General features: G+C 36.9%; 3 protein-coding genes, 2 long non-coding RNA genes and 3 other non-coding genes across 8 annotated transcripts; 6 read left to right on the forward strand and 2 right to left on the reverse strand.

Moving 5' to 3' along the window:
• Positions 1–1189: 1189 nt before the first annotated feature.
• LOC147536027 (FRIGIDA-like protein 4b) lies at positions 1190–4517 on the forward strand. Its single transcript, XM_086640727.1, has 3 exons — positions 1190–2264; positions 3138–3313; positions 3681–4517. The coding sequence occupies exons 1-3, from the start codon at positions 1379–1381 to the stop codon at positions 4179–4181; spliced, it is 1563 nt and encodes a 520-aa protein (XP_086496853.1). The 5' UTR covers positions 1190–1378; the 3' UTR covers positions 4182–4517.
• A 504-nt stretch (positions 4518–5021) lies between these two features.
• LOI1 (Pentatricopeptide repeat (PPR) superfamily protein) lies at positions 5022–7421 on the reverse strand. Its single transcript, XM_086640726.1, has 2 exons — positions 5795–7421; positions 5022–5529 (listed from the first exon to the last, which is right to left on the reverse strand). Exons 1-2 carry the CDS (start codon positions 7372–7374, stop codon positions 5064–5066), a joined length of 2046 nt encoding a protein of 681 aa, XP_086496852.1. The 5' UTR covers positions 7375–7421; the 3' UTR covers positions 5022–5063.
• A 923-nt stretch (positions 7422–8344) lies between these two features.
• TRNAS-GCU (transfer RNA serine (anticodon GCU)) lies at positions 8345–8426 on the forward strand. Its single transcript has one exon. It is a non-coding gene; the product is annotated as a tRNA-Ser (tRNA).
• A 76-nt stretch (positions 8427–8502) lies between these two features.
• Positions 8503–8576, forward strand: TRNAT-AGU (transfer RNA threonine (anticodon AGU)). The gene has a single exon. It is a non-coding gene; the product is annotated as a tRNA-Thr (tRNA).
• Positions 8577–10449: 1873 nt separating this feature from the next.
• On the reverse strand, positions 10450–10531 carry TRNAS-UGA (transfer RNA serine (anticodon UGA)). The gene has a single exon. It is a non-coding gene; the product is annotated as a tRNA-Ser (tRNA).
• Positions 10532–12130: 1599 nt separating this feature from the next.
• On the forward strand, positions 12131–13055 carry LOC147536032 (PLAT domain-containing protein 3-like). The gene is made up of 2 exons (XM_086642252.1): positions 12131–12270; positions 12419–13055. The coding sequence occupies exons 1-2, from the start codon at positions 12193–12195 to the stop codon at positions 12854–12856; spliced, it is 516 nt and encodes a 171-aa protein (XP_086498378.1). The 5' UTR covers positions 12131–12192; the 3' UTR covers positions 12857–13055.
• A 2850-nt stretch (positions 13056–15905) lies between these two features.
• On the forward strand, positions 15906–16793 carry LOC147536033 (uncharacterized). The gene is made up of 2 exons (XR_015226292.1): positions 15906–16251; positions 16620–16793. It is a non-coding gene; the product is annotated as an uncharacterized LOC147536033 (long non-coding RNA).
• A 3572-nt stretch (positions 16794–20365) lies between these two features.
• On the forward strand, positions 20366–21473 carry LOC147536034 (uncharacterized). The gene is made up of 2 exons (XR_015226196.1): positions 20366–20713; positions 21299–21473. It is a non-coding gene; the product is annotated as an uncharacterized LOC147536034 (long non-coding RNA).
• Positions 21474–21576: the final 103 nt, after the last annotated feature.

Genomic DNA, 21576 nt, shown 5'->3' on the forward strand with positions numbered 1-21576 from the left:
CGGTTGGGTTGTCAACTTTTGAAAAGCAATTGCTTTTAAGAATGATCCATTCTCCTCACACGTGCCTAAGTCGTTAAAAAATTTAAATTTTTATAGTAGCAAAATATTAAATTTGGTATTGTCCCTCCGACAAGTTGAACTATTATATATAAAAATTAAAAAGAATTAAAGACCGAATGCTATTTCCTGTCAAGATGGAAATTTGACTCAAGGGTATAGACGAGTTTGCGATTCTTTTTTCGTTAAAACTGTCTATTAATTCTTTTTTGAAGAAATTAATCTCTACAAATCATATTGTCATGTCACATAATTGAGATTTTTTTTTGAACGTCGAACGAGATAAGACAACCTTCAGATTGCTCATCTAGATTATAAGTTTTTCTTTGTGTAATCTCACTACTATTAAGTGTGTCAATTTAGCCCCTTAGAGCTCATTTGTTCTATTGGCTATAGAAAGTTGCAATGCTAAACTTGCTCTTACACATTCAGAACCATAAGGATTTTATTCTAACCCTTGTAAAAAGAACAAATGCTTAAAAGAAACCGTAACATCCAATTGGATTTAACACAAAACACAATTCAACTTCTAGTTCAAACTTTTGGTCCTTCAAAGAATTGGTGTTCTTTTAGAAAAAAACGACATATATAAAAAATGAAGGTCAAATGTGAGATAACGCAAATTTAAAATGCTAACGAACGGGTAAGAAAATAATGAAAAATAGTGTCAATCTTTTAAAAAAAATTGTTCTTTAAGAAAATCAAAACTACCAAGACGGAGTTGATAGAAGAGAAGTCCTACATGTAAAAGCTTGTGTAGAGGAGTCTTCTGAGTTACAAGCAATACTACTTGCTTCGTCACTTTAGGGTCGTGTTTGCGGGCTGCGAAAGACTTCACCCTAAAAAACTGCTTTAAACCCTTGTAAGTGACAATCAAAGATTGTCTCACACCGCCCGAATAAATAGATGATCACCAAAAATTTTTATCTGAGTCGACCAATCGGACGAAGTTAGAGCCCGGTATCGCCGGTCCGGACCGGTTTCCACCCCTAAACACAATCCTTTTCTCTTTTTGTAGGACCTGTTGTGATTGATACACGTGTCGTCATCGTAATCCCTGTAGTAATATAACTTGAGTGTAAGAGATAACATGTTATCTTGACAAGAAAGTCACTAATTAGTCCACGTAATCACAATAAGAGTACTTTTTTCCCTCCATCTCTTGTTTGTTCACTTTATCGGTTTCCACACTCTCACCAAACCCTTTTACCAGACCGTCTCACTCCCCCCCTAATTCCCATCCCATTTCTAGGGTTTCCTCTCTCCCCCCCTCTCTCTACAAAATTCTAATTCTAGAGAGAGAAACAACAAAATCAAAACAATGGGTTCTTTAGCTGAACCAGATTTGTTTCAGATGGATTTCTCTGATTTTCAAAAACAAACTGATCTTATGAACAATTGTACTTTACTATGGAAAGAACTATCTGATCATTTCTCTTCATTAGAACAAGATCTAAAGAAGAAATCTGAAGCTTTGAAACTTAAAGTTCAATCTTTAGATCACAAAACTAAAGAAACCCTAGATGTACTTACCCAAAGAGAGATCACCATCATTGATAATGTTGAGATCGAAATTAGTAAAGTTGAAGAACGAAAAGAAGCAGCTTTAATCGCTTTTCACAAGAAAGAAGAAGCAGAAGATGAAATTGAAGATAATGAAACTGATTTGCTGGTAAAGTTGAGAGCTTTTTGTGTGAAAATGGAGTCTGGGTTGTTCTGGAAGTTCTTGATTACCAAGAAGAAACAATTGGATTTGCTTAGGGTTCAGATCCCATTAGCTTTATCAGATTGTATTGATCCAGCTAGGTTTGTTTTAGAAGCGATTTCTGAAGTATTTCCAGTTGATAAGAGAGATTTCAAGAGTGAGAAATTGAATGATTTAGGTTGGGCTTGTGTTTTAGTTCTTGAATCACTTATACCAGTTATGGCTGATCCAGTATTTGGAAATTTGAGGTCTTTGGTTACTCCAACTATGAAAGAAAGAGCAAAAGAGATTGCTAATGTTTGGAAGGAAAGTTTGGATCAACGTGGGGGAATTGAGAATGTGAAAACACCAGATGTTCATACTTTTCTTCAACATTTGGTGACGTTCGGGATCGTTTCGAAAGAGGATATGAATTTGTATAGGAAACTTGTTTTGGGTTCTGCTTGGAGGAAACAGATGCCAAAGCTTGCTGTTTCTCTTGGGTTGGGTGATAAAATGGCTGGTATAATATATGCTTCTACTTTTTGCATTTTTTATAGTCGATTTTCGCTCTTAATTGCTATTATTTTGTTTAAATTCGTATGTCATGGATTGTAGTCTTAGAACGTTGAACTCGCAAAATAGACAAACAAAAATTGGAGAACTAGAGAAATAAGGGTAGGTTCAGATAGATTAGATTTTCCTAGTGTATATGTTTCTACTTGGATCGAGTTCTCGAGGAACTCTTGTCGAGTTGGGTGGTTTTGGTCCTTTTTGGCCCCAAAAGCTAGCTCAAGAGGCGAGGATTATCCGAACAATTCTACCCGGCTATCTCTTTCTACTCTGTTAGCATTTATTTAGATTCAAGACAGACCTGTATATTGTCTCAACTCTTAAGTATTATAAGCTTCATTTTCTAAGAATCAATATGAAGTGTTAAATTGTAAGGGGTTTTTTATCTCGTGGCTGAACTCTGACAAGAGTTTACGGTTTAGTTTAGTAGCCATGACCATTACTCAAATGTTAGTTGTACTAGGTCCATGTTCTTTAGGAATTGGTTGTTGGTTTGGTACTCCCACCCATTTTACTTCGATTGGTTGTTGGTTTGGTACTCCCACCCGTTTTTGGGTAGCTGGTTTATGACTCCAAATATTACTCTCTAGTATCTCACATCGTTTGGACAGGATGCACATCCTATAGAACATTTGAAAAGAAAAAGATCGTAGAGTCATGAAACTTTTTAGCGGCTCTTGTTTACTTCTTACTAGTCATGACATATTGAACTAATGGGCCAATTATAACTTGAAGCTAAGTAGATAATGTTGGTTTTCTTTGATCGGCTTGTACGGCAGTGAGGTTGAATTGTTAGTGGCTTGATGTGTTTGTGTTTCTGTAGACATGATTGAAGAATTGATTAGCAAGGGACAACAGGTTGATGCTGTGCATTTCACGTACGAAGTGGGTCTTGTTGAAAAGTTCCCTCCTGTCTCCCTGCTAAAAGCTTATCTGGAGGAGTCGAAGAAAGCAGCTGCTTCTATAATGGAGGACCCAAACAATGCTGGCAAGGCTTCGGTATGTTTTTCTTCTCCATTTCGTGATAATTTTCGCACTCTGGTTTTCTTCCAAGGGAAAACTTTCGGAACTGTGGCTCTTAAATCTGATTGGTTTCTATAATTATATTCTTCTTAGAAGAGTACGATAGAATTTGATATTACAGTGGGTTGTATACGAATGCCAAATGTGATCTTTCCACAAGAATGCACTTGAATATGCAATCAGTAGCTTTAATACTATATGAGTTAGGTTTAGTATATCACTAGAATGTTATTAGACATCAATCCCATCTCCGAGTGTTTCGGTTCACTCGCATTAGAGATTTATTATTTATGTATTTTTCTCTGGAAGGTACTAGTAAAGAATCTCTATATATTTGTCACAGACCCTAGCTGGACGTAAAGAGCAATCGGCACTTCGAGCTGTGATCAAGTGCATTGAGGATTACAAACTTGAGGCTGAATTCCCTCCTGAAGACCTTAAGAAACGCCTCGAACAACTCGAGAAGACAAAGGTCGAGAAGAAAAGGCCTGTTGTTGTCCCTGCCAATAAGAGAACACGGGCCAACATTGGAGGCCCAATGCCTCCTGCCAAAGCTGGTAGACTTACAAATGCTGCATACGTATCTTCTTTCCCAGTCGCAGCTCCCACATTCATCCATTCACCGTCACATGGTTCATATCCTACTGGGCCAGCACCTTACCCGTATGATCGAGCCTCAGCTCCTTCCATGTACGGTAGCAGAAGCCCACCATACGTCTACTCTCCAAAAGAATCTTCCCCGGTCATGTTGAGTCCTCCATATCCAGGACCCCCCATGAACTATCCGGCTTATGGAGGATATGGGAACGGGATACCAATGTATCAGCAGGCATACTACCGATAAGGAGAAGGGGATCCAACCGTTTCATGACATCGGACTTTCTTGACTAGAACTGATATAGCTTCAGCATGACGTAACACTGATGATGACCCGAAAAAATCTCATTTGATCTGAAAACGGTTTGTTTGTAATCTCTTTAAATCTAACCACTTATTCTAGAACTGTGGGTGTGATGTTATTGTTTAAGTTATAGCTGAACTTATGGCTAATAGGTCTTGTGAAAATGAATCAACTATCAATGTAGCTTAACTGTGTTTTTAGGTCTAAATCTAGAACTGGTTTTAGTTTGATGTGTATCTGAGCTTCTTCCTTGAAATCTTACTGCTCATGGACTTCAAACGTCTTGTTCTTTTAACTGTTTATATTTTAGGTATTTCTATTACTAGTTAGTTCATGGAAAGCGGAGTTTAACCCAACGCGGTATTAAACTCCAACACGGTATTGCGGTAATACTGTTTGTTTTAGCACTTCTGGGTCTCGCAATTGGAAAGTGCGTCAGTGGTAACGGTGGCGTTACTTAGTCCCATATAAGGGATGGATAGTTGTGAGATTGTTTACTAGCTCGGGCATGATTTTAGCGGGGTTCTCTCGCCTTGTGAATCGACCCAGAGATCTTGTACCCGAGGTGAAGGTCTATAGAGATTAGATTGAATAAGTTGGGACAGCAAAGATTTTAGCTCTTGAGCCTAGGCTTGGAGCTTTTTGTATCAAAGAAAAACTTCTATCAGAGTTGGTCTCCATGTAGATCCGGACTGAAGTGGATTTAGTTTGAGCAAAAGAATTGAACTCATACCCTATAGAAACAACACCTGTTATCACTTATTCCTCGAGAAAAATTGTCAATGAATCCCGCAAAGAATCAAAACTTGATAAATGAATGAATAATCACCAATAGTCATTACAAGAACATTTATAATCCTTGAACCGATGAAACCGATTATTATCACGAACGATAATTTCTCTACCAACTATACCTGAAATAAACTTAATAGCACTATGACAATCTCCACATACTCTAAGGTTCTTAGTGATTCTTATAGGTAAACCAGGAGGTATAGAAATGAGCCCAAATGCTAACGCAAGCTTCTCACTGTGGTACCATACCTCTGTTTCTTTTTCTTCCTCTTCCACATCATAAAGAGCGAAATTTGTGTCGGCGATATAGCCAGCTGCCTTCATGTCTCTTCTTAGTTTTGCTAACATCGTCCGGATTTCGGAGTTTCTCTCATGGGTGGTGTCTTTTGCTTGAAAAACATGGACGACTTTCTTCACGGCAATCCAACTACAACCGGGACCTTTCTTGATTCCTTCATCCTTCATTTCCTTCCTCACATTTGTAGCTTCTTCCCACCTATGTCAATGTTTAAAACGAAAACAAGTTAACTGCAGGAACTATAAAAGAGAAAAGCCAAATGGTCATGTTTATATGTTGAGCTTCTGTGGGAGACTATTGGGCCCAACTCTTTGAAACCGCCTTCTCAAGGAAAGGATCACCCAAGATTTATCTACTTCTGAAAGGTTACGAAAACCCTAATCCATCTCAGAAACACAAGTTCCTATACATGTACCTATCAAGGAAGTAAAAACTTTTCATATTTTCAACTTTAATAACTTACCGGCCAGCAGCTGCAAACATATTTGAGAGTAGGACATGGTTGCCCGAATCCTGTGGGTCGAGTTCAAACAAGTTATCAGCCGCAATCTTTCCCAATTCCGGTTTGCCATAAACTCTACAAGCTCCCAACAGAGCACCCCAAACTGAGACAGTCGGACGAATTGGCATTGCCTTTATGAATTCATATGCATCTTCTACCATTCCAGCTTTCCCTAGTAAATCAACCACACAACCATAATGTTCAGCACCTGGCTCAATGCCGTACCGCCCTCGCATCAACTCAAAGATCTCTATTCCTTTCTGAACCAACCCTGCTCGACTACAAGCCGATAATACACAAACAAATGTCACATAATTAGGCCGAACTTCTTGCGTCATCTCTTCAAATAACTCGAGAGCCATTTCGGCCAAACCTTGGTGAGAACACCCACCGATCATCGCGTTCCAAGTTATCAAATTCCTAGTGGGTAGTTCATAAAAAGCATGCTCGGAGTCCTCTATACTCCCACATTTTCCATACATATCAACTAAAGCACTTCCTACATACAAATTCCCATCGACGCAGGCTTTCACAGCAAGACCATGAACAGATCTTCCAAGTTCAAGTCCAGCGAGACCAGCACAAGCACTTAAAACACTTGAAACCATAAAATCGGACGGCTCAAAACCTTCCTTTCTAGCATTCAAAAATGTGTAACAAGCCTTTTCCTCCTCATCATTTTGCACAAATGCAGCAACCATAGAACTCCACGAAACATCATTACGTTGTCGAATCCCATTAAAAATCATCTCAGATAACTCAATTTGATGACACTTACCATAAAAATCAACAAGTCCATTAGCAACAGAAACATCAGCATTATACCCATTTCTAATTAAAAACCCATGTAATTGGTTCCCAAGTAACAGATCATGAGTATCAGAACAAGCATTAAGAAAAGCACAAAACGTAATCGAATTCGGATCCCTACCCACACGACGAAACTCAATATAAGCACGAATTGCATCATGGGTTTTTCCATCAAACACTGAATTTGAAATATAAGCATTCCAAGTAGCTAAATTTCTTTCAGGCATTTCATCAAACATCTTATGAGCATCTTCTCTAAGACCAGTTTTACAGTACATATCAAAAGCACTACACCCCACAAAGACATCAGAGATTAAACCGTCTTTTGTAGACAACCCATGAAGTTGTTTCCCCATTAATGAAGATCTAAGTAAAGAAGAAGCTTTAAAAGTACATGGGTAAGTAAAATCATTGGGTTGAATTGACTCACGTCTCATAGAAGAAAAATGAATAAGAGCAGATGAAAAATGTCCATTTTGAACAGAACCAGAGATGAGAGCAGTCCAAGTGACAACAGATCGGTCATGAGTGAGTGAGAGGACGAGTTGAGCTGAGTTAAGAAGGTCGAGTTTTGAGTAGAAGTTAACAAGGTGATTGGATAGGAAAGATGGAAGTGGAGAAGAGAGGGTCTTGAGTATCTGAGCATGAGTGGCTCGGCCGATTCGAGAGGACTGAGTTAACACAGCCGATTCGATTAAAGAGCCGAGTGCGTTTGGTGTGAGAAAGGACATTGTTTGTTGTAACGGTCATGGCTGGGAAATTACTTATCAACCTTTTCTTTCTTACTAGACCCATAGTCTATATAGAGGTTAGTGCTGCTTATCGGGCCAGCCCGGTCTGAAAAAGAATGGTCTGGGCCGGCCTAGTTGACCGGAGTTTTGTTGTGTCGGGCCAGACTGGACTGCCATAAACGGGCTGGATCCGAGCGGCTCTTGGCTGATCCGAATCGATAAACAAACCTAATAGAGGCTGAACCCTTAGAAGTTGGCATGTATATAGAGGTTTATGCCAAATTGCTAACCCATGTAAACTAGGAAGGTGACGCTCGGAGATGGAAAGAAATCGTCGTATATATCACAAACTACTACACGAAGGCCACGTACAACTCATGCTTATAGCAACCAAACATGGTGCTTTGACATTAAGGAGTTTCATGATCGGGGCTTTGCAAATTAGACTGACCCGCACTTTTGACATTCAAATGTTGTGCTTTTTAGCTCTGATGATTGGTCTTGTAGAAGCATGCCTGTTTTGTTTTTGTGTCTGGTTAAATGAGTCAGTTTGACATGACATAATAAAAACACATGGTCTAACACGCCATGTCCACGAAACCCATAGATCCAATCTTGTATGTTAGTCAACACATGTTTGGTAATTAAGACTTGATCAAAACCTTAACCCTTAAGATATATTAATCAATAAAGTAACAAAGTTTAATTCGGAACCCCCGAACATGTAGTTTTTTTTTTTGTTGAGAACCAAACATGTAGTTGAGTCGGTCAAACTTGTAGACTAAAAGTTACTATGTCGAATCCTAGTTTCCTCCATCACTATGTGTATATATTATGCGAAATCGCAAAGTAACTAGGAGAAACTTATTTGTTTCTTGTTTTTTTTTTAAGTTGAAGAGCTTATTTGTTTCTTTACCTAACTAAAGTAAAATAATACTATTGTAGGAAGAAGAGCAGAACAACAAAAAGAGTCGCTTTGGCCGAGTGGTTAAGGCGTGTGCCTGCTAAGTACATGGGGTTTCCCCGCGAGAGTTCGAATCTCTCAGGCGACGTTTTTATCTTCCTTTTTCCTTCCTTTTGTAAAGATTTATCCTAAAAAAACTATAAGGTTAACAATGGATCAACCAAGCTTTCATAGCTCAGTTGGTTAGAGCACCCGTTTAGTAAGCGGGAGGTCATGAGTTCAACTCTCATTGAAAGCAACTTTTATTTTTTACCCTTTTTTTTTTCACTTTATCAAAACAATATGTATCAATTACTACTCTTTTTTTTTTTAAAGCAATTACTACTCTTTGTTACGGGCAGGGCCGGCCTTGGCCCAAAGCGAGCAAAGCCTCGCTTTGGGCCACCCAATTTTGGGGGCCACATTTGGTTTCTTTTGACCTGGGCAGTATCATTGAGGTGCTTATAAGAAGAATGAAGTAACCCAGGTTACAAAAAAAAGAAGAGAATAACGTCCAAGCCACTTTAAAGCCAAAGTTCCAAACTGTTTTTATAGGCCCGCCCACCATGTCATTTGTTCCTCACGTGCAGGCGACTTTAACTGATTGAAATGTTTGATTTAAATGTGGCCCCTAGAGTTGTATCCCATCTTAAGAATTTGACCTTAATTGTGACCAACTATAAAATTTGGCCCTCATGTTTATGTTTCCAATTAAATTTGCCCCAAACTATTTATATTTTTTCCAAACTATTTTCCTCATCGTTTCTCTCTGGTCTAGTCATATTCGTATCTAAAAGTTGATTGTCAGCGTAAAGTGCCTTTTTGTCATTTACCAATCAGTCGGACACAAACAACATGAAGTGCTTCTTGGTCATCTTCCAATTAGTCAGATGCAAACACACTCTCTCATCTCCACACATCTCCATAACTATCTCCTCCATCCCTCACTCTCACTCCCTCATTTCTCTACCTTTACCTCCATGTCTGTATAATCCTTCTCTTTCTCTCCCTCCATCCCACTCGTTCTCGAAAACTCGAAAAGATACTCTCGTCCAAAATCTCAATGAGAAGCCCTTTACAAAGGTTTCCATGTTTGAGTCAATATAAAAGATCAAACCTCCGAAAAGGTTTGATACAAAATGATATTAACAATCTAGATGAGAAATTAGATCAAATTATTTATTGGCCTTGGTTATAAGTACATGTATATACTTTTCATATTTCTAACTCATTGTGCAAACTCATGCAACTATTTTTTTTAACTTGTGCAATTTCACATGTGTTTAAATGTTGCATAATAGGTGTGAGATTTCACAAACTTTACTATGTGCAAAACCCGTGCAACCTGACATATTTGATATATTTCTTTTGGAAAATTGATAATTTTGGAAATAATATAGCATAGGAGTATTGGAAAATTGTACTTCTATACTACAAAATTTGGGGCCACATTTACTAAGTTCGCTTCGGGCCTCATAAAAGTCAGGGCCGGCCCTGGTTACGGGCAAGACAAGTCATAGCTCAAGTAAAACAAGAAACAAAGCTAAGCTCCTATATTTTGTACATTCAAACACTGAAACAACTAGCTAATCGTTAGAGTTGTAGATGAACTTATGAATGTGCATTGGTCATATGATGAAGAAAATTCAAGTTGAATCTAATCGACCGGGATGTTGCCAATAAGATGCACACATTCTGATCTAATGAATTGTCGACTAAAGACTGAAAAGATGTTCAAAACATGTTGTTTTATTTTTCTAGATTGTTGTTTCATCATGAATCAATATCACATGTTGTTTTATTTTTCTAGATTGTTAGGTATTGGAGATTAAAATAATTATGAAAGAAAATATATTCAAAACATGCTTGGTGATGGTACACTAAAAAAACCAATAAAATCAAGAAGAGATCTTTAATGTGTAGTACTACATAAAAGAAGAACAACAAAAAGTTAGAATGTCAACTGGTCTCCATTGTCAAGAAATCAATAAAGATGCTTTTAACTTGTGTTAAGCCAAATTATAATTTTCTCTATTGTAATTAGTGAGAGATAGAGACTTAATTAACACCCTTAATTTATTCTTAAAATCTGCAACACAAGTTCATATAAATAAAAAAAAAAAAAAAAGGAACGTCAACAGCAGGGTTCGAACCTGCGCGGGCGAAGCCCAACAGATTTCAAGTCTGTCTCCTTAACCACTCGGACATATTGACTTATTGATTGGAAACACTTAATTCTTGATAAATACACATTTAGATTAAAATTGTTAAGGGAGACAAGAAAATTTCATTGATGGGAGAACCTTAATTGGTGGACCAAGCAAAAATTTGAGCACCACCTTTTCCATCTATTACAATCTCCATGCATCCTTCCCTTTTTCGTGGAGGCAGAAGTTGTCATCAAAAGTTGATCAAACCACAATCACTAGGGGGGCGAAACAAACACTCACATTAGAGGGCTAGTGTAAAATTCAAGTTCTATAAACCAATTCATTAACGAATAGATTATGTACTAAAAGAAAAAACAAGTTCCAAGCACACAAAATGTGGAGATCCTCGACAAAATATTAGAAGGTCCCATGCGGGTAAGCCTTTGTTGGAGTCCCCCCCCCCCCCCCCCCCCCCCTTCAAGATTTAGGAAAGGGTAGATCATATGAAAGAAAAATCTAGAAATCAGTTGATCCGACTTAGTGCTTCCCTCATTAGACTGTCTAAAGTTTCGTTGGAGGCGTTTATATGAAGAAATGAGGGGGGGGGGATAGAAAAAGAGAAGCGGAGAGAGAAGTTACATATAAAATTGAAGGAAACAAACATAGAGTTAACTTTATTACTAATAAAATGGTTAACCAGAGGATCAAAATGACATATTGGACGATATGAGGAACCAAAGTAATGAATTAATCATATTTGGAGGCTATGAGCAAACTTAAGATAAATTGTCATGTAAAAGCAGTAAAAAGAAAAAAGATCATAAGTTTCAAACCCAAAACACATTTCCAAAAAAAAAAGCCCAAAACACAAATATTTAGTTGCGAACTTACTCATAAACTTATGGACATACTTTACATAGACAAGTATATACCTATATAATAGTCAGGTATTTATAACAAGTCTTGTTTTAGAATATATCCCACTCTTCGGTTAAAATTAGATCTTCCGAACGTAATTCCAAGCTTTAAAATTGTAAGAATTGTCTATGTCTGGATGCCGACCCAATACGATTTTGCTGTAGGAGACATCTAATGAGAAAAAAACCCACATCCTAACCTAGGGTTGGTCTCTTATTATAAATTGCACTCCTATTCTTCTTCATATATGTCTTTGACCCCTGGTTACTCTTTTTAGTTTCAAATCAATAGAGTTACCTCTCAACAGAAAAGAAAATCATTTCATCAAAAAAAAAAACTAAAAAGAAAATCAATAAAGTTACCCCCAAGCGGTCCCACTATTATTACTTCATAGCGATAGCATTAGAGATCTCTATTGGAGACCAACAAAAATTAAAGTGTCTCTATATTGACATTTAGGAAAGAGAATCTCTATTGATCCTTGACAATTAGGACTTTTAGAGTGTTTGTTAGATTGTCCCATTAGAGATGCTCTAAGATTGATCATTTCCTGCAGATACCCTAAAGAAAGCTCTATTATTGAATTTCATGGCACAAATGACCAATATAGAGAGAGATACACATAAACCATCACATGTGAAACCAAAAAAGTCAAATTGGCTCTAATCTAACGACTCACACGGTTCTCACGCTTGATATCTCATATCATCAAAGTTAACACGTGTTTATATTCTAGTACTTTCTCTCTCTTCATCTCTATAATACCAAGTCCCATCTTGATCTACTCCACCACACCACCCACCAACAATGGCAATTCAAGTCAATAGCTTCTCTCTCCTCTTTCTCTCTCTTCTTCTTTCCTTCTCCATTCTCTCTCAATCCTATGTAAGCTCTCAATCAAACTTCCATCACCTACCCTTTTCTTCTTTCCCTCTCTATTTCTCTTTTCAATCCTACCCATTTCTTAATTCGATCTAAATTATGTAAATCTAACTCAATTTCTTGATTTTCTTGTGTTTTTTTGTTTGTGCAGGATGATTGTGTATACACAGTCTATGTTAGAACCGGATCAATCATCAAAGGTGGAACCGACTCAATCATAAGTCTAAAACTCTACGATATCAACGGTCGTTATTTTGATATTCCAAATCTCGAGGCATGGGGTGGATTAATGGGACCCAATTATGATTATTATGAAAGAGGTAATTTAGATATATTTAGTGGGAGAGGTAAATGCTTAGGTGCGCCGGTGTGCGCAATGAACCTAACTTCTGATGGGTCGGGTCCGGGTCATGGGTGGTATGTTAATTATGTTGAAGTAACAACAACGGGTGCCCATAAGTCTTGTTCACAAAAACTTTTTACTGTTGAGCAATGGCTTGCTCTTGATACGTCTCCTTATGAACTTACAGCAATTAGGAATTACTGTGGGAAAGATGAATCTAATGAAGAGTTGATCGAACGGATGTGATGAGAGTATGAGAGTAATTGTTGTGGTATGTGTAGTATGGAATCATTATGGCTCTTTTTTGAATAATTCCATGTTTGGATTAGTGCTTTAGTGTTTGTCTTGTTTGTGAGTTAAGGACGTGTTTGTTTTCATATTTCTGGAGGTTGTTTGTTTGTATGTAACTTAGGCTTTGTTTGTGTTTATGGAGATGAATTTTCAATTTTGTGTTATGTCCAATTTACTTTTTTTTTTTTTTTGTTGAAACTATGCCTAATTTACTTGTTTAATGTTTAAGTTAGGAATATTTAGCGTTAGGGTCAAAGAAAAATACCGACATTAGCATTTGGATCAAGAATTTTTTCGTTATAGGGTATGGGTCACAGACTAACTTTTGACTCAGTTGACTAGAGACGGTCGTTAATAACCGTTAGTTTGTGACCCAAATGTTAATGTCGGTACTTTTTCACTGACGCTAACACTAACTTTACCTTTTAATCATTGGAACACGGGCGTCTTAAGAGAAATTGGTGAAAGGTGTGTGGGTTTCAGGGATGTACACATTTCGATGGAGAACTTATCAAACGTTGAGCGGAGCCTAGTCCTAAGCTAGCTCTTCCACCATCATTAGTGTTGTGAAAGACACAAACCCTCACCGATGAACCTGCAAGTATAGAGTCATGGGCACCGACGCCCTACAATTGGTGGAAAGACAAGTTGTGTTAGCATAGGTCAATTTAATGGATCTACTACTTAGCATAGGCCCCTTCATTGTATCAAGAAAATAGTCGTAAGAACTCGTCCAATGAGATTCCCAGAGGACAATTGTATCAAACGCTCTGAAAGAAAATTAAGTCCATGTGATATTTGTGAAAAATCATTTTGGAAAGTATAAAGAGTTCAACGATAAGAAAAACAAGTGTTACGAGAACAAAAAGAGAGTGATCTAGAGAATTTGTAGGGAAAGAAAGAGAAATTCTATTCATCCCTCCATTTTGGTCCCTCCCCCAGCCCTCCGCCGATGTGGAAGCATATCCCTTGAGTGTGGAGCAATTGGAGAGAGAATTGTGAGAAAATATACTCCAGTGATATGTCGCCACAACTTCTTGGGATAAATAGAATTTTCGGGAAAATAATATCATATTTTAAGGCACGGGTACAACAATTTTGAATCGAAAAGACGCAATGATTTGAGGACGCACATTAAGTGGAGAATAAAGCATGTTCCCTCTATGATCGACATATTGAATTCGATGAACATTTATGTTTTTGAATTCGATTGATCAATATGCTTTTATTTTGACATTATAATTTTTTTCTAGGATATTTAGTTTTAGGGTCAACGTAAAGTACCGACATTAACATTTGGGTCGCAGACTAACAGCTATTAACGACCGACAGTAGTCAACTAGGTCAAGGGTGACCAGACCATATAACGGACAAATTCTTGACCGAAACGCTAATTCAGGTACTTTTCCTTGACCGAAATGCTAAATATCCCATTAATTTATATGAAATTGGAAAGTTATTCGTGAGTGTCCAACTCAAACCGCGTAGGAGAACCTTTGATTTCTTTACATCATCTAAATTCTTGGGTTTTAAGATACAATTAAAATCATGTTCGTCTGCCAAATACCCCATCAGAGTAAAAATATGTGATTTATTGAACTGGAGCATAAATAAGATAAATTTAAAAATTAATGAGCTCCCATGCCTTATACGATGAGCTTAAGGGTTTTTAATGTCCTTTAGGGCCCAACATGTCTTTGAGATGGTAGTTATTGAACTCATTCAATTCATGATGTAATACGTTCATGATATACTCATGCATGTAACAACGTAATTACTCTTGAGAGTCTATATTCAAAAAAGAAAAATATAATCTATGTTATAATTTTGTTTAGAAAAAACAAATTGTTTCAAAACTAGCCTACAAATTCTAAAGAGATTATCTCATTCGTTGCGGTGGAGTCTAAATCGATCGCTTTGGCTGCTTTGGACCGAGGTTGCCCTTGTTCATATTGTTAGGTAGTATTTGTTTTGTTTCACCATTTGAATTTGACTTGTTTGGATTAGAATCTTTTGAATCAAATAGATCCAAAATCATCTGGAATTATTCATTCAAATGAATCAGTCATCACAAATTAGACAAAGCTAAACAATCTAAAATTTGACTTAAAAATAAAATAAACATTACTACATAAAGCTACTTTGTTATAAACTTATTTTTGTCCATATAAAGAGATTATCACACGAAAGCGCCTATTGTCATAGCAGCAGATTTACAAGCACCATTGCTAGTTAGAATTTACTTGGTTGCTCCAATATGAAATGATAGTTCCTGTAGAATTCCACATCAGCATAAATATGATGTTAAGCAAACTAAACATATATATATATATATATAATGAACATCTAAGAGCATCTCCAATGCAAAACTCATAAAAATCTCTATTCATCATATGTGTCAGGTTCTAATTGAGTTTCTCACTCCTAAGTAGCCTTAATAGAGATCCTCAATTTTTTTTGTCTCCAATGCAAAACTCTAAACTTATCTTATTTACTTGTGTAGCATAGTTATTTTTGTCAATAAATAATTAGTTATTTTAGAAAACATAGAACACTCGATTTCTATTGGTTGAAAATCAAATGTTGATGAGTTGGACAATTAGAGATATCTCAAGAGGACACTCTAGAAATAGAGTGTTCTCTTGAGATATCTCTATTCCACCCTCGACACGTCATCTTAGAGATCCAAATAGAGTGTTGCATTGGAGATGAGTTTTAAGAAAAAACTCTAAAAATCCTAGATGACACTCAGAATTTCTAAGATTGAGTGTTGCATTGGAGATGCTCTAAGATCTGGACATTTTTTCCAGACTTTAATTGATGTAGTTGACCTTTTCAACGCGTAGATAATAGTAAATCGATGTAAATGAGAGTGTTTGTTAAAAATAGCATTTGCAGTTGCTTGTGTTTGGTAACAATAGACCCATTATTTTAGGTACCCAACCTATCCCCTAAAATTAGAAAACTTTAGGCATATAAAAACAAGACCCTATTATCTTCATTCCTCACCACCACAGCAAGAAAAAGAGTTAGAGAGAGAAATACAAATAAAACCCCCAACTAATACATTAATTAGCCTTCACTTTCTCTCTCTAATTCCATACCCAAGAAACACATCAAAAAAAATAAAGAGATGGCATCAAATGGAAGAAAGATGGTAGCAATGATTGTTATGTGCCTTGTGGTACTTGCTGTGGTGGTCCAGCCAAGCACAGCAACTGTTCCTCACAAATTTGATTACAAGAAATGCTTTGAAACTTGCTACCAGACATGCCTACTTACCCTCAAGCATGGCAACAGCCTCTGTGAAAAAGAATGTGATGGTAGTTGTTCATCTCTTGAGAAAGGATGTAAGTGTTCTTACATTTAAACTTTTACCAACCTTCCGTTATACATAATGACAGCATATAAGTACTTGTTCCAAAAAATGTGGTCGGCCCAGATGTTCCAAATATTTTCTCTCTCCAAGATTCTTTGCCTGTTTGGGCCGACTCTGTCAACTTTTGAGTCGACCCAATTTTTGGCTTAGGTGAAAATTAGTGACAACCCAAAGTCTATTTCTAGTCTTTAGATGGTCCTCATACGACACGATGTAGGAATGTATTGCCCTAGAGCATTTCAAGTACTCATCTTTTTACGATTTTCGTTCAAGATGGCGTCTTTCGAAAGAAAAAACTATTGAATCTAATTCTTTGTTTATTTGTTTATTTGTGTGCAGTGAAGCTAGACATGGCCTTCAGTTAAGATCATACTAAATCTCTTCTATGAATTTAAGATGAAATATTATGTATTTTGACTTAATGTAAGAAATCATATTTGCAAGGTTGTGTCTTGTAACAATCAATTCATATGAATGAATCATGGTATTATGGTTGGTGCCATCAATGGAAAATTTATCTATATTCTTTTGATGATAACTAATTTAGGTTTAATAAGATATCAGGCTCACAATTTGATTAATAAAACTCTGGCGTTCTTAAGTTCGAAAGCAAGTCCAATGATCCGCCACCCAAATCGAGGGCTATCAAACGCAAACATTAGTGGATTAGGTTAAATGATGTAAGCAAGGAAATGGTTTCCATCTTTTTTTTTTCTTTCCAAGAACTCTAAGATAATGTTCAACAAAAAAAAAAAAGAACTCTAAGATAATATATTCATAAAATATTAAGACACCATATGAATTAAATAAATACGTTAACCGACATAAGCATGACACGGGGAACTTCATACGTCTAAAGAACCAAATAACCATATTTGATTAAACCGATGAAATATTTGAAGTCCTTTCAGGCAGGTCCAACGTGAAGTGACCATCACACACTATCAAGATATATACTCTTTATCGAGCTCTCCTCTTCGACCACACCCAGTACCATTTGGGATATGTTATGTCTTTATCTATGGTATGACCGAGTTTGTAAATTTTGGAGTGCGGAGTCCATGTAATATCTGTGTTTAAATAGGGAAACGTTATATTTACGTAGAATTTTTAACTTGATTTTTGACATTGTGACTCATCCTAGTAAAAACGGTCCACATCGTAGTCAAATTTTGAATTTTTTTTGTCTTTTAGTGAATGTGAGCCAGCATGTCAAAGATTAAGTAAAATTTTAAGTAGGTGTAGCATCTTCTGTTCAAATATTACCTAAATCGACCAAATTTCACCGAAACCCTCATGTAGGCCGACCATCATCACCACCACCTTCTTCGCCCTCAAAATCTCCTTAACCATCTCTCATTCTCTATTAGAGACGACCATCACCACCACCACCACCACCATCTGTTTTACTTCCGTTGCAAAACTTTGTTTCTCTCAACTCTGCCCTATCTTTCACTCAAAACTCTCTCATTCTTTCAAAACTTTCTATGTGTCGCTCTTTCTCTCTATATTTTATATCTCTTTCTCTGAAACCCTCTCCCTAGATCCCTCTTTCTCTGAAAACTCTCATTTTATCCATCCGGGAGAGAGATATAAGTTTACACCTACCAGACTTACTAGCCTGGTTGGTGTAAACATTCAATAGTAGCATCTAACCGGTTTCTGTCAGTATATGTCGCTAGCTTTGTGCCTGTGTTTTGAAAAACCCATCTATAATATTTTCCCGTTGGTTATACATGAAAAACGACAGGGAGCTACTGATGCAGTGACACAAAGCTATCAGTAACAACAATAGTTTCGTACTGATGAGGCGCCTTTACACCTACCCGAGGTGGATTTGTCAAACAGTTTATACTTCTCTCCGTTTGGGCATTTGAGTTAGGTACTCTCTTTTATTGAAGAAATTCATCGAACACTTTGATCTCTTTCTATTTCCTGTTCAAAAATGTTTTTTTTAATTAAGGAATTTTATCAAACAAGTTGAGTTTAGTTAAATAGGGAGTAAGTTAAAAGACAGGTAACTTTACCATCAAATGACAATAGATTAATGGAAAAAAAATTTGTTGACTTAACTCAAAACGAGCGAAAATCTACACGATATTATTTACCTAACAGGGAGATTTTCATTTGTTCATGGATATTTTGAGGTCAATGGATATCTGGTTTTGTTCAAGGGTATAAGGTTTTGCTTAAGGTTGGGGGATGTAACAGTTCAATATCCCATAAAGAACACCTAAAACTTGATATAAGTGATGATCCAAAAAATGGTTATTAGTTGACTGACATCAATAAGTAATGAAAAAACCAAAAACCTAACGGATCAACTCATATCAAGGCAATAGGATCGCTGAGCCCGAATATCAAGTCTTCCACTTAAGCCAAAAATCGGGAGGTTGGCAAGATCGTCTTAGGAGCCTCAACCCTGCCCTGCCTCAAATACAATTAGGTTTGTCCTGTGATTTGTGAGGTACATAAGGGTCCGCGTGACGAAGGCCCATACCTTAAGCCTAAAACATGGGAAGGTTGAAGTGTGCCTCACGCTTACAGACTTAATCCTGAATCTTATTAGAGATTTCAGTCTGTCAAGATCTTAAGTATTTATCTGACTTGCGCTTAAAGAGTCTTAAAAAGAGGAAACATCTCCTAGACTTGGAAAGATATCTAATAAGGATCCTTAAATAGAGGACCTCCTAAATATCAACGATATGAGATAAACTTAAAGAGAAACTCTAAATCTCTAACTACGAAATAGTAGTTTCAATCCAACAAGTTGGATCTCAACCGCCTCATCCTCGCCGTCTATTAGGCCAAACAACATACAAAAGGGCATCAAATCACATCAAACAAGGTAAGAACTCTAAGGTTTAATCAATACTCAATTCTGTAAACTGTAAGGGAAATCTGACTGTTTTAAGCGTCAGAGATATTTTCGAACTCCTTACAGATTTTTCACAGATTTTCAAGAGCTAGAGCAAGAATCAAAGGAGCAGATTGATCAATCACGAGTAAATCCAACGTTGCGAATTCATTTTTCTGACTGATATAAGATTGACAAATTTTAAATCAACAATAGGTGTACGTTCAAGTTTAGTAAGTTTGGATGCCTTTTAGGTTGGCTTGAGAAACTTTCCCTACAAATAAAACCTCGCACCCGTTGGGGCTTGGGTCTGGGTCACAAAAGTTAGGAAAATGTTGAAAACTGGCAAAGCATGGGCCGTTACAAATGGTAGGCAGGGCCAACCCTGGCCCATAGCCACCAAAGAGGTGGCTTTGGGCCTCCAATTTGAAAGGCCCCTTGATTGAGTTTTTAGGTCTATTTTTTTTTTTACTTATTTGCCATAGTTAGCACCAAAGAGGGGTTAGTAGATTGGTCCGTACAGTTTCTTGCAGTCCCCACAAACTTATTTTTTTTTTTATAAATTTTTATAAAGCAGTTGAAGGAATATATGTTAAGGACTCTAAAATTAAAAATTGCTTTATAATTCGTAGGTAGTAGGACCGACCTTGATGGTAGTGTGGACCAATGTTATAAGTACCACATCACTTGAGAGAAAATGTCTAAAGCTTAAGCTGTGCGTATATACTCAAACTTAATAATTGTCGAGACCTTGGTGGACTCATTGAAACCTTTAACCAGAAGAAAATTTCGTGTTTGTCGGGCTAAAGTGTTAAAAGGTAGGATGCTGCAAATAACGACCAAGGCATGGGGCATTGCATATTTTATCTTTTACAAACGTCCTTTTGACCTTATAGATTTTTTGTTCACCCCTCTTTACCCTACCTCATTGTAACCCATCATAAGGGAGTTTGACCCAAAATGTTCGGTAGCCCATGGGTCGCCCTTAGTCTCAATAGTCTGGCCAGGTTGTAACGGGCCCACCCGATCCACACCATTAAGAAAACAATTATGAGTTACCTTAATTTGTTAGTTTTTCTTTCCATTGAAAAGTTAAATTGTTAGTTTCTCACAATGGAAAATGGTTGTTACCTTATGATTGGTATTAAAATTGCATTGGACCCGTTATTATAGGTACCAGCCTAATGCTTTTGAGGCTATAAAAACAAGACCCTATCATCTTCATTCCTCACCACCACAGCAAGAAAAAGAATTAGAGAGAGAAATACAAATAAAACCCCCCTTTAGTAGCCTTCACTTTTTCTCTCTCTCTAATTCCAAACCCAAGAAAACATATCAAACTTGAAGAATAATAAAGAGATGGCATCAAATGGAAGAAAGATGGTAGCAATGTTTGTTATGTGCCTTGTGGTACTTGCTGTGGTGGTCCAGCCAAGCACAGCAACTGTTCCTCACAAATTTGATTACAAGAAATGCTTTGAACCTTGCCACCAGACATGCCTACTTGCCCTCAAACATGGCAACAGCTTTTGTGAAAAAGAATGTGATGAAAGTTGTTCAACTGCTGAGAGATCTGGTAAGTTTATATTTTCACATTAATACTCTGGAAAATGATTAAGCCCTTGATTTTCTCTTACGCAAATTTGAGAGAGAATTCGGAATCAAAAATTGGAATCGGTTCGTCTATCTATCTCTTTATTTGTGTCTCAATTTGCAAGAAGATCTTGGCCATTGATTTGAAATTCTCTTCCAAATTTGTCTGGGATTTCGGTAGCTCTACATACTTTACCCACCTTTTGTTATGATAGTTAACAAAAGTGATACATTGTCGTAGGTCAAAATATGTCGTCAAGGACCACAATTTTGGGCACCTAAATAATGAGTTGTTGACCCGATGGTCTGAGTCGTTGGATTTATTTGTAGATGTTTTAGTTGAGTGTGACTTTTGCTGATCATTTTTGGGTTGGCCAAAGCCGAAGGCGAACCAATTAAAGCTCTGGCTGATTAAATTCGGTTTGGTTGGGTTCAGTTGGTCAGTGAACCAATTCGAAATATTAAAGATTTCGAAACATTAACTTGGTTTTCAGATGTTTTTTTTACCTTTACTCTGTTTGATATATTCACGGATCTGACTCGATGTTTTATTTGTTTATGCGTGCAGTGAAGCTAGACTGGGTTTTTAACTAAATCTCTCCTTCCAATTCAAATGAAATATTATGTATCTTATATTAATGTAATCAATGAGGAGTAATAAGTATTTCCAGTTCCGTTTTGATCGCATTTGAAAAGTTGTATTATATAACGATCAATTATGATAAAGAAATCATTGTGTTGCATTTGGTGTCATCAGTGTGATAGTAAAGTCTAATTCCTTGTCTATATTCGTTTCAATCGATTAAAAATACTTTTATATTTATTACAAACATCATCAACCACAAA

Source organism: Eschscholzia californica, unplaced genomic scaffold (assembly GCF_041429995.1).
Source record: "Eschscholzia californica isolate CP2 unplaced genomic scaffold, dmEscCali1.0.p SCAF_5, whole genome shotgun sequence".
NCBI lineage: Eukaryota > Viridiplantae > Streptophyta > Magnoliopsida > Ranunculales > Papaveraceae > Eschscholzia > Eschscholzia californica.